The sequence below is a fragment of the Dendropsophus ebraccatus genome, chromosome 3, assembly GCF_027789765.1.
Source record: "Dendropsophus ebraccatus isolate aDenEbr1 chromosome 3, aDenEbr1.pat, whole genome shotgun sequence".
Taxonomy (NCBI): domain Eukaryota; kingdom Metazoa; phylum Chordata; class Amphibia; order Anura; family Hylidae; genus Dendropsophus; species Dendropsophus ebraccatus.
In genome coordinates, this window is record NC_091456.1 from 12931242 (window position 1) to 12944829 (window position 13588).

Below are 13588 nucleotides of genomic sequence, written 5' to 3' on the forward strand. Positions count from 1 at the left end.
AATTTTTGCCTAAAATATGCTGTGAAACCAGAAAAAAACACAACACAATTTTTTGGGGGGTGGGAGTTGTTTTGATGCTGTTCGCCCTGGGGTAAAAAAGAGATTGTTCACAAAAAAAAAATTCTTTCAAATCAACTGGTTCCAGAAAGTACCAGAGATTTGTAATTAGCTTTTTTAAAATAATCTCAAATCTCTGAGTACTTATCAGCTGCTGTATGTCTGCAGGAAGCAGTGTATTCTCTCCAGTCTAACATAGTGCTCTCTGCTGCCACCTCTGTCCATGTCAGGAACTGTCCAGAGCAGGAGAGGTTTTCTATGGGGATTTGCTACGGCTCTAGACACTTCCTGACATGGACAGAGGTGGCAGCAGAGAGCAGTGTGTCAGACTGGAAAGAATACACCACTGGGGATGCTTCAGTGCGATCACCCTAGCACACATTAATGTCAATGGAGCCGGGGATAATGACAGGCAGCTGCAACCACAGGGCTGTCTGCCACACAGCATAACTGTGGGGTTCCTGATCACTTTCCCTGACAGGCCTGAGGAGTAAGCAGTATAGGCAATCTAAAGATTGCTTATATAACGTAAGGCCCCTAGGACATTCAAAAAATGTTTAAAAAAATATATATAAAAAAAACCTCCCCAATTAAAAAGTTTAAATCACCACTTTTCCCTTTATACAAACATAAAAATAAAAAAAATAATTATATAAACGTATAAATAAAAAATAATTTTATTTTAGTGTGCGGAATTGTCTGCTTTATTAAAATTTAGGTGAACGGTGTAAACAAATAAAAAAATTATATATCAGAAAAAAATTAAAAAGCGATCAAAAATTTCCATTTACACCAATATAATATCAATAAAGCTATAGATCAGGGGCAGGGAACCTTGGCTCTCCAGCTGTTGCACAATTAGAACTTCCATCATGGCTGGACAGCCAAAGCTAAGGCATGATGGGAGTTGTAGTTTTGCAACAATGGCGCACAAAAATGACACCCCAACCAGCCCTGTAGGTTGAAAAATAAAAGCGTTATGGCTCTTAGAAGGCGAGGACGAGAACGCTGCTTCAGTGTGACCTAGACATCCGGGCATCAATGACCTTAGGTTATAAAGGGGTTAAAGAGGTTGTCCCCCCCCCCCCCAATACACCCCCTTACTCATTGCTGAACACAATCATCATAAAACCCTAATTAAAATGCCCTTTCCTGTGTGTTGCCATCACCTGTATAGTAAGTTAATGAGTTAAGCCTTAAAGGCACGGTATACCAGCGACTCCAATGAACTAGGTGCTAATACAATAGCGCAAAGAACAGCAAACACCTAACCAGGAAAATCAACTGGAAACACAAACACCATAATATCAGCAGCAAACATCTAAAATTTAAAATATCACGTGTAAAGATTATTACTGGGCTCCTTCACAATAGAACTTTCTACTATTTTATTCTGCGTAATTTTTCTTTAATATCAACATTTTAGGATATTTTTGTGGCATTTTAAAGGGCTTTTTTTTTTTAATAGTCATTTTTTTTCCCCCTTCCACTTAAAGGGGTTGTTCACTAATTTTTTCTTTCTTTCAAATCAACTGGTGTCAGAAAATGTCAGAGATCTGTAATTAACTTCTATTAAGAAATCTCAAGCCTTTCAGTATTTTTCAGCTGCTGCATGCCCTGAACAGTGCTCTCTACTGCCATCTCTGTCCATGTAAGGAACTGTCCAGAGCAGTAGCAAATCCCCACAGAAAACCTCCAGACTGGAAAGAATACACCACTTCCTGCAGGACATGCAGCAGCTGATAAGTACTGGAAGTCTAAATATTTTTTTAATAGTAGTAAATTACAAATCACTTTCTGGCACCAGTTTATTTGAAAGAATATTTTTTTTTTGTTAAACAGCCCCTTTAAAGGGAACAAAAGAAGAGAATATTGTCTCTGCAGCTATAAGCACCATGTAGTATAGCTCCCACCGCTGTTTCCAACTGGCCTCAGGGAGCGTTGGCGCTCAGCGACAGCCCCTCTGTGTCACTGCAGGCTTCTATGCTAAGGAAACGTCTTATTACACAGGATGGAGATCTCCTCCTGAATAACATGGACAATAAGTAGTCCTCTCCATTATGTGCATGAGCCCAGTAGTCCTGGATATTCATGAGCAGCAGCAAACTCCACCCACCAGCTGCTGATTGGCAGTTATCTATCCATGCTGTGTATAGGCAGCCAACTGTCAATCAGCAGCAGGAGGGGTGTGGCAAGAATCCTATTCTCCTGCATATTAGGAGAACGGCTGAACAAAATTATGTAATACACCGATCTGTTCAGCATTTATGTCACTAGTTTATGCTGCCCTCATTTAAGGTGGAATAAACCTAGTGACAGGTTCCCTTTAAGTATAATTTACCTACGTCACACGAGATTTACACAGTAAATTTTTAGGCCATAAGAGTATTGCTGATACCGATTACCGATATGGTTGGAAACAGTGCTGGGGCGTGATGTATTACACTATAGTTATATAGTCAGTTATCAGTTATATAGTCAAAGACGATTTTCTCATTATTCCTTTAACAGACCCTGAAAAATACTAGAAAAATGCCATACCGAGGGTAATAAGATAAGGACCTCATAGAGAGGTTGAAACGTTGCTGTTTTTTGACACAGGAGCAATACACTTCTGGCAATTTTTTTTCACTATTTGGAGTCCTGCTATTACTTTATACTAATTGGATTTGGAAGGTCAGTGACTCAACCTGATCAAGCTAGCACCCAGCCTGCTGAGGAATCAGTATAACAGTGCTGCCCGAACAAAGCATACTGGCTACTATGATGTCATAATAAAAACAAACAAAAAAAAACAAACTCCTTGTATGCAGTGCGTTTTATATTTCATGACATAAAGAGTCACTGTCGTTTGAATTTTTTTTTTGCAGAAATCAATAGTACAGGCGATTTTAAGAAACTTTGGGTTTATTAGCCGAAAAATGCATTTTTATCATGAAAAAGCAGTTCGAAGCTCTCCCCCCTGTCTTCATTGTTTTCTATGGAGAGTGGAGGGGTAAAGGGAGATGAGGCACCAAAACAAGACAACAAAGAGTTAATTTACAGCTACATCACCGGGCTATCTAATCTAAAGTCAGCACTGACCTCTCTGACCTCTGAATACTTGCTTTCACACAGCTCCTGCTGTGTAATCCTTTGTTGTCTGCTCTCTGCTGCCGACTAATCTCCCTCCTCCCCCCTCCATAGAACAGACAGGGTCCGACTGATGTGAAAGAGTCGAGATTTCCTGATAATGAGCAGTGGATGTGAGAGAGAGGAGGGAGGGACCCGGGGAAAGTCTTTTTGAATGCAGATAATGGCATATTTCCCTAATAAACCCAATTACAAAGTTTCTTAAAATCGCCGGGACTATTGATTTCTGCAAAAAAAAAAAAAAAAAATTAAAAAATAAAACGACAGTGAGACTTTAAAACATGGCATTTTTTAAAAACAGAAAACTGTATGTTAAACCAGGTTAAACCTGCTGCAGAGCCTCCTTGGTTTTGCAGCAATTTGCGTTTTTCACTGCCCTGTGCTTTCCCACCTACTATAGCATGTTCCCCTGATCTTCCCCTCCCCTATTCCCGCTGACCTGTAACCCCACAGTAGTGCCAGCTGCAGTATTCTCTGGTCACAGTAACATAGTAACATAGTAAATAAGGTTGAAAGAAGACAAGAGTCCATCAGGTTCAACCTAGGAGAATCCTACTGTGTTGATCTAGGAAGGCGAAAAACCCCTATGGGGCAGAAGACAACCGCCCCACCACATGGAGAAACTCCCCCCCCCTCCCCCCCCCCCCCCCCCCCCCCGACTGCAATGGCAACCAGAACAATCCCCGGATCAACGTATCACCAGAAATCTAATGCCCATAACTAATGCCCAAATCATAATGCCCCCCCCCCCCCCAATACTCTACAGTGGTCTCTTTAATGACCCTTGATACAAAACTACCAGACAGCAGTATACAGTATACAGTACTCTGGGTATTCTCTCCTTACCAGTGTATATGTGTGCATCCTGACTGCACCCTACTTTATCATCCTCCGCACTATTTAAAGGGATTATCCTCCCTCCCTCTATAGCTACCACTACTTACTATAACAGCACATCCCAACTCACTTTACACCAGTTTGGACTTCATCGAATGGTTACAATTGCAGCCACTTTATTGACCCTTTTTGTGCCCATCTGTCTGGTATCAGTAATAGATAAGTCATCTGACCCTTTAAGGGTACGTTCACACTTACCGGATCCGCAGCTGATTTTCTGCTGCAGATCCGCAGCGGATCTGCAGCAGATCCGCGGCAGATTTCATTTAAATAACTGAACACACCAACAAATCTGCTGCAGATCTGCTGCGGATCCTGTAGGTGTGAATGCACCCTTAAAAAAACCCTTTCCTACTAAAAATGACAGTAATATAAAAAATTCCCACTTTTTGCCCACCTTGATGCCACTTTTTGAGTGTAAAACCTATTTAGGATCCTTGGATTCGCCTGTGTTTTGTCTGTGAATCTTTGGTTGGAGATGCAGCCTTCTTATGCTGCGTTTACACGGAACGATTATCGTTCAAATTTCCGCGATAACGATTGCATTTAAGCGATAATCGTTCCGTTCAGCGAACGATCAAACGACGAGCGAGAAATCGTTCATTTTGATCTTTCAACGTGTTCTCAAATAGTCGTTCGTCAAAAATTCGCAGATCGCTTCGTGTGAACAGTCTTTCAAAGATTCCCCCAATGGGCTTAAGCGATCTCAAAACGATCGCAATAACGATTTCTCTTACGAATTTTCTAACGATTTTCCTAACGATTTATTCATCTAAACGCTGATCGTTATAAAAACCAAATCGTTGCTTCAAAATCGTTAAACGATCAATTGGGCGAATCATCGCTCCGCGTAAACGCAGCATTATGGTGGTTTTACACGGAGCTATAATTCGCCCGATCGCACGATGATTTTGAATGAACAATGTTTTTTTTATAACGATCAGCGTTTAGGCGGAACGATACATTGTACGGAAAAATCGTTTTGCGGTCGTTTAAGCCTATCTCTTACATAGGTGAAATCGTTGAAACAATGTTTACACGGAACGTTCTGCGAATTTTTTGCGAACGATCAACGACGATTTGAGAACATGTTGAAAGATCAAAATGAACGATTTCTCGCTCGTCGCTTGATCGTTCGCTGCGTTTACACGCACGATTATCACTCAAATGCGATCGTTATCGTGCAAAAACAAACGATATTCGTTCTGTGTAAAAGGACCAATACTCTCCTGTATTCCTTTCCTCCTCTATCTTCATTTCCATAGCGCCAACATATTCTGCAGGGTTGTACACAGCTTATGATTGCTCCCTGTCTCCATTGTGCATTCTCCTCCTCTTCTTTGTGACTTAAAAAAAAAATAGCTTTACTAAAAAAAAAGTCGCATATGAAGGCGCCATGAGACCCGTCCAGTGCGACATTATGTCCACAGTTTATCATCATTCCCTGTCTCCAATGTGCACTCCATCCTCCTCCTCTTTGTTATTATTTTCAGCTTAAAAAAGTCGCACATGAAGGCACCACGAGACCCGTCCAGTGCGACATTATTATGCCCCTGCCTCCAATGTGCATCCTCCTCCTCTTTGTCATCATTTTCAGCTTTACTATAAATAAAAGTCGCATATTGGACAAGGCACCAGTGCGACATTCTTGCTTTGTGCACACACCGCTCCCTGCCAGAATCCCTTCTTGTAGAGATTGCTGCTCTGCCTCTCATGGTTAACCTGTTCCTGGCCAGGCTCTGCACTAACTGCTTCCCAAAAGTCGTGGTGTGCGGAGCAGCCGGCTGTCCCTCATGTGGGCAGCAGCAGCAGCCCCCTCCTCCCCCCTGGCACTCCATGGCCACGCCTCCCAGCCCCTGCTGCTCCTCCTAGTGGTCCTCTCCGGCTGCCAATCCCCAGCCCCCGCCCCCTCTCACACTGAAGGAGTTGCAGGGGAGTCCTCCCGGCCAGAGCTCTGTCACTGCTGGGCTGGGAAGATGCTGCTGCCAGGAGGGGAAGCCTCCCTGCACTCCCGCCCGGCTCCGGAGCCTGCACACGGCTAGCTCCTCACCTGCCTCACACTACCTATGGATATTAGTGAAGTAAACTTGTAGCCTCCTTTCCTTTGTGTGACATGTGGGCAGCCTGCATCTCTACAAGTGGCACTGCCAGGGGGCACTTCTAGAGCACTCCTCCTCCTCCTCCTCTTCTCCACCAGGATATGTAACTGCTGAGCTCTGCTTGGGACCCCCAAAGATGCCAGCCGGGATAGTAGCCGTGCTCTGTGCCCTGCACCTGCTCTCACTTACTCTGCTGGGGAAAGGTCAGTGAAAGTTTCCTTCTTCTTCTCCTCCTCCTCCTCCTCTTCTTCTTTGCTGCTCCTTAGCCATGTCAGATGTGGGGAAGTGACAGGCGTGCAGCAGCCCCGGGGTGTGATGGAAAAGTGCTGGAGAGAAGCGCCACACATGAGAACAAGCTCCAGGAGAAGAGCCTAGCTATGTATACAGGCTATGCACGCAGATGGAGCAGAGCTGAGATGGTTTTTAACTCTTTAGGGCAGGGGGAAGGGAACCTTGGCTCTCCAGCTGTTGCAAAACTACAACTCCCATCATGCATGGACAGCCAAAGCTTTAGCTTTGGCTGTCCAGGCATGATGGGAGTTGTAGTTTTGCAACAGCTGGAGAGCCAAGGTTCCCTACCCCTGCTGTCTACGCATGATGAGAGTTGTAGTTTTGCAATAGCTGGACAGCCAAGGTTCCCTAACCATTCTGTACAGGCATGATGGGAGTTGTAGTTTTGGCTGTCCAGGCATGATGTAGCTTTAGTTTTGGAGAGCCAAGGTTCCCTACCCCTGCTGTCTACGCATGATGAGAGTTGTAGTTTTGCAATAGCTGGACAGCCAAGGTTCCCTATCCCTGCTGTTCAGGCATGATGAGAGTTGTAGTTTTGCAACAGCTGGAGAGCCAAGGTTCCCTACCCCTGAGAGATGTAGTTTTGGCTGCCCAGGCATGATGGGAGTTGTAGTTTTGGCTGTCCAGGCATGATGTAGCTTTAATTTTGGCTGCCCAGGCATGATGGGAGTTGTAGTTTTGCAACAGCTGGAGAGCCAAGGTTCCCTATCCCTGCTGTTCAGGCATGATGGGAGTTGTAGTTTTGGCTGTCAAGGCATGATGTAGCTTTAGTTTTTGGCTGTCCAGGCATGATGGGAGTTGTAGTTTTGCAACAGCTGGACAGCCAAGGTTTCCTATCCCTGCTGTCCAGACATGATGGGAGTTGTAGTTTTGCAACAGCTGGACAGCCAAGGTTTCCTATCCCTGCTGTCCAGGCATGATGAGAGTTGTAGTTTTTGGCTGTCCAGGCATGATGGGAGTTGTAGTTTTGCAGCAGCTGAGGTTCCCTTCCCCCTGGCTTTAGTGTACACCTAGTGGTAGGTTTAACCTGCGGTCCTAACAAACTCAGCTCTGCCCTGTATACTTGTATAGCGGAGGACATGTGCTCTCAGGAAACAGGCTGATAGGAAGAGGCAGCCAGCAGACATTGGATCTGTGCAAAATAATTTCCTTAATCATCTGAAGGAGCAGAATCCCAGGAACTCAGTGAGGTTCAAGCTCAAGAAGGCAGGAAACATGGAGCCATCCTTAACACAGCCTGGCACCCTCCTGGGCACAGCCTAGCGCCCATCTGACCTAATGATCCTTCACACTATACCCTATTTCCTAATGATAATAGCGACAGCTCAGATACCATCATAACCAATAGAGATGCTAAGCAAATCCTTGCAAGATTGTGTATATGGGTCTAACTATATACAAGACTCTTGGGGGGACATTTATTAAGTCCGGCGTTTTCTACGCCGGACTTATAAATGTCCCCGCATCTCCGCCGCTACGGAGATTTATGTAGAGGCGGAGTGCCTCTACATAAATCCCGTGCGCGTCGGTGCGCACAGCCGAAAACCTACGCCACCTGAAAGGTGGAGTAGGTTTTCAGCGTAGATGATAAATCGCGCGGACTCTGGGTCCGCGCCCCCCGTAACGCCCCCTCCACACCCCCTCCCCGCCCCCCGGCGTACTCGGCGGAAAGTGCCGAAATGCGAATATTTTATTCGCAAATCGGCTATTTTCGAATAAAAAAATATGCAAATCGTCACTTTCCGCCGAAATTCATCCATACGCCGGATGATACATGTCGCCCTTGGTGTATATAGACTTGAAGGGGGTCATCCAGCGCTACAAAAACATGGCCACCTGCTTCCAGAGACAACAAGACTCTTGTCTCCTGGTCAGGTGTCATTTGCAATTAAACTCCATTCACTTCAATGGAACTAAGAGGCACACCCCACCCAAACTGGAGACAAGAGCGGTGCTGTCTCTGGAAGAAAGTAGCCATGTTTTTGTAGCGCTGGAAACCCCCTTTAACTCCTATCCTAACCCCATAGGAGGAAAGCGAGTTCTCCACTATTACCTGGCAGCACATGTGCCTTCTTCTCCTTCTCTCTTCCTCCCTCTTCCTATAATCACAGGGGAGCCATGAGTAGCTGTCCTATACTATCTGTACTATCTAACAAGATGCATACCGCCATATAATGAATGAATACCCTATGAACCTCAATAGCTACAAAGTAACCTGATGCAGAGCAAGATCAGTAACCTTAGTATCAGGTCAGATTAAAAAACTCATTGTTTCATTTATTTCTTCTGCCGCTGTATCCAAAGTATCCAAGCAACTGAGGAGAATGTTTCTTGATGTGTGAACCAAGGTGATATAATCCTGCGAATATATATATATATATATATATATATATATACACACTGTGTATATATATATATATACTGTATATATATATATATATATATATATATATATATATATATATATATATATATATATACTCATACTCACAGGATTATATCACCTCTGTAAAAAAAAAAATAAACTAAAATATATATATAATATATAAATATAGTTAAAAAAAATAATATATATACATATATATATATATATATATATATTTTTTTTTTTTTTCCCCGACACCCCCCCCCCCCCCCATCACTTTCCAGGATCATCAATCTGTGGTGACATATATTCTCCTAACACCCCTTGCAGCTGAGAGGTAGTGCTTTGTGGTGGCATCTTATTACTCCTGACACAGTCTGCTGGACCTAAGAGTGATGACAGCACAGTGGACACTATGTAGACTCTATAATATTCTTTGGAGACTGCTGATCATGGGGGGTAATGGTTGTGGCAATGGACTCTAGAAGTCTTTTTTGTGTTATTTTGGCTATTTTTATTGTCTTCTTGGCTCAGCATCAAACACCTATAATGTTAATATTTTTAAAATGTATACAAAACTCATATACACTGTTGCAAAACTACAACTCCCATCATGCCTGGACAGCCGAAGGCTGTCCAGGCATGATGGGAGTTGTAGTTTTGCAACAGCTGGAGAGCCAAGGTTCCCTACCCCTGTGTTACAATGTGTGGCCACGTTGTATTGTCCAGCCAGAGGCTGTCCAGGCATGATGGGAGTTGTAGTTTTGCAACAGCTGGAGAGCCAAGGTTCCCTACCCCTGTGTTACAATGTGTGGCCACGTTGTATTGTCCAGCCAGAGGCTGTCCAGGCATGATGGGAGTTGTAGTTTTGCAACAGCTGGAGAGCCAGGATTCCCTGTGTTACAATGTGTGGCCACCTTGTATTGTCCAGGTCTGTTTGATCTATATCCAAGAGTTCACCAATGTTCTCCCTTCATTCACTTATCTTTACTTTGAAGTTTCCCACCTGGGAACATTGTTGCCATTCTTGGCTAATAGTCAAAGCAATCTGCCAACGTCTCCCCTCACCGAGCTATAATTGTATTGGATACTAAGCGCATCATCAGCTATGTGTATGATGGAGTGTGTCGTCTATATGTGTGTGTGTACTAACCATTGACTTGTATGTAATTTGTATGTGTTATACCCTTCTGTGTGCCTGGCAGCTGGGCACAGTTGGTAACAGTTACTGTTGTGCAGTGAATGGGCCCTTATTGCTCTGCCAACAGATTCACCATCTTGAGGCTACATTATGACAGCACAATACGGGCATTTGGCTTTGGAAATGACAAGCTCAATATAAACATGCTGTGATTCATTAGATTGGTTGGGGACTGTGATATTATAGCCGAGGAAACAGATTGAGAGCAATTCGGTGGCCGTGGATCTCTAATAAGCCTTTACCAGATTACCATTATTTGGCATGTCTGTATTTGTCTCTTATATGGTATATGTAAAATATCTGTAAAATGACTCCAAAGTGACTGTCAGACGTGCCTTGGGGAGGCTAAGGATACGCTGACTGGATACATCCCGGCAGAAAGGATGCTTTCAAGGAGTATTATTATTATTTGTATTTAATAATAATTATTATTTATTATTGTTAATATTTATCATTATTATTTATTTTTATTATTATTATTATTATTTAATATTATTTATTTATTATTATTATTTTTATTATTGACAATCACTATAATATCTATCTATCTATCTATATAAAATCTATCCATCTCTCTCTCTCTCTCTCTCTATATATATATATCTATATATATATAGTGCCTCTATATCCTTATCCACTATCCTGTTCAGAAAGAAATACACCCATTTAATTCCCCATCCCTAAGGGGGTCATAATCTAATTTCTTCTATAAAATTGAGTATTTACACACTCTCATAGGAAGACAGTTTATATACACCTTTATGTAATGAATTAGAGAACCAGATTACCCAGACCTTAAAGATCAAGGGTTAGGGAACCCTGGCTCTCCAGCTGTTGCAAAACTACAACTCCCATCATGCCTGGACAGCCAAAGCTAAAGCTTTGGCTGTCCAGGCATGGTGGGAGTTGTAGTTTGCAACAGCTGGAGAGCCAAGGGTTTCTATCCCTGGGGTAGATGGTTCATATTGGGCTTTCATATACTGTATCTATAGGAGACAGAGAGTATATGTATACAATACTATGGAACTTCTTGTTGCAATATGAACTGCCATGGATGGACACATGATGTGATATTGTATGATGTTGCCCCTGCTGGATTCAATCCCAGGACCCCAGGCGCCTGGTAATATTAATATATATATATATATAATTTCCAGTATTTTTGGAAAGTTTTGATCGGTCGCTGATTATTCTCCAAAGCTGAAGGCCTCACAACTTTATTGGATACATCTAATATAAAACTTATCCGTACGGCGATGATTTAAGTCATTTCTGCAGAAAAGCCAGCAGATCTCATAAATCTTCAGACATTTGTCTGGTAGTAACAAGTATTAGTCTTGCTTTTCACCTTGACTCGCGGAGAAATTAGATCTGTGGGTGTTAGAAGTGACATCTGGATGTACAGAACCTCACACTTCTCTCTCTCTCTCTCTCTTCCTCTCTCCCTCTCTCTATCTCTCTCTCTCTCCTTTCTTGCCTCCTCCCAACTTTGCTTTCTAATCCTCCCAGGTCTCTTCTTCACATTTGCCATCTCTCATGAGTTCCTCCCCCTTTTTTCCCTCTTGTCATTCTCCATCCCCTTCTTTATGTTATTGTTTCACATGTGAGCATCTCACTTTATTGAGGGTGTCTATTCATAGGTGATGCCAGTTATAACTCTCTGGGGGGGGGGGGGGGGGCTTTATTTCCTCTTGTATTTCTATAGTTATCAGACAGGGCTATTGTCAGCAGCTATTTCTGTCTTACGTTTTATATAAAGCTCAACCCCAGCTAGATGAAAGCAATGGCACCATCATACCGGAGACCTCGCTTCTTGCCTAACATGGTCTATTATAAATGACATAGGTTGATATATTAACCAATTATTGAACCTTAGAAAACAACCTAGACGATGGTCGTTCCTTCACGTAAGATCTGACTGTCTTGCATCGCTCACCTGGTGTTTTATATATAATGTCTATAATGTAATAATGTATATAATAAACTATGAATATAATTAGGTTACCCTAATTTTCATGCTGGGATTTGTAGTTACACAACAAGCTTTTGTCTCTTTTCCGCTTTGTTACGATTCATTTATTCGCAGATGTTTGTATTTACATAATATGTACTAACTATTGCAAAATGTTTCAAACAACGTCCTGCCTTAGAGGACGGCCAGGCGTGCAGACTTCAAGTTTTCATACATTCTTGGTCTATACATTGGTACATACTACTTGGTCTATACATTCTTGGTACATACTATTCTTGAGGTCTATACATTGTTGCACTCGCCAGGTTATTAGGTATATGAGCCATGTTTGTTGTTTTCTAATCTGCGATGGAACCTGCTAGAAACGTACTGTATACTGCAGCTCCCTGATATCCATCACTCACGATTCCATTAGAGACGTCTGCCTGTCAGGAGAGATGGAACACTTTAGCGACGGCCGATTGGACCGACGTTATAAAGGGATTTCCTAATAAAATTACAATACACTTCATTTCGATTCTAGAAAATATTGGTTTTGCTTCATTGTTTTTGGCTAATAGGAAAAAAAAGAGATGTTCCGCCTTACGATTGTTCTTGAAAAGAACATCCCCCCCTGGATGCCTCTGTAATGGGATTGATGATATTAAATTAAAATAGAAAAAATAAATAAATAAAATAAATAAGATTGAGGGAGTACATCCCAACATATTTTAGTCAATAGGACCAGATCAATTCCCATAAGGAGTTCATTGCCATGCGCACAGCGGTGTTGTTTGCCTATGGTGAGCATAGGGTGGATGGCAGAGCTGCATTGTGTCTGAACAGAGAGGAAACTGGGAAGATTTTAGGATCTGGACACTAAGCCAAGTATTGATTTACTTACTAAACTGAAGAAACAGTAGTTAAATGATGATATTTTGTGTGGGTTTTCCCCCCTGGATATTCTGGTTTCCTTCCACACTAAAAAAAAAATACATATATACAGTATATATATTGATAAATAATCAGGGCTAAACTCATTTTGGTGTGTGGGATACCGAAATGAAGCTTGCTATGTGTTATACATTAGGTTAATAGCGGCGACTTAATATGTATGGGGGCAGCAATACCGTCTGATTAGGCATTTTACCTTTCAACGTATGGATTCTTAGGAGATAAGCGGCGCCCTGTGTCATGTATCAGATTATCTCCCTTTACTTATGCCAGTAACCATGGACCACCATGCAAGACATGTGCATTATGGGCTGGGGGTTAGCGTACATCAGGGGTAGGGAACCTTGGCTCTCCAGCTGTTGCAAAACTACAACTCCCATCATGCCTGGACAGCCAAAGCTTTAGCTTTGGCTGTCTAGGCATGATGGGAGTTGTAGTTTTGCAACAGCTGGAGAACCAAGGTTCCCTAACCAGGCTGCAAATTCATGATGGGAGTTGTAGTTTTGCAACAGCTGGAGAACCAAGGTTCCCTAACCAGGCTGCAAATTCATGATGGGAGTTGTAGTTTTGCAACAGCTGGAGAACCAAGGTTCCCTAACCAGGCTGCCCATTCATGATGGGAGTTGTAGTTTTGAAACAGC

At 42.6% G+C, this 13588-nt stretch overlaps 1 protein-coding gene across 1 annotated transcript in view; it reads left to right on the forward strand.

Moving 5' to 3' along the window:
• Positions 1 to 6023: 6023 nt before the first annotated feature.
• The window catches only part of TMEM132B (transmembrane protein 132B), a 425771-nt gene continuing 418206 nt past the window's right edge, over positions 6024 to 13588 (forward strand). Inside the window, exon 1 of the mRNA XM_069960965.1 lies at positions 6024 to 6388. Within this exon, the coding sequence (XP_069817066.1) occupies positions 6322 to 6388 (67 nt within the window). The 5' untranslated portion in view covers positions 6024 to 6321. The remainder of the gene's footprint in view (positions 6389 to 13588) is intronic.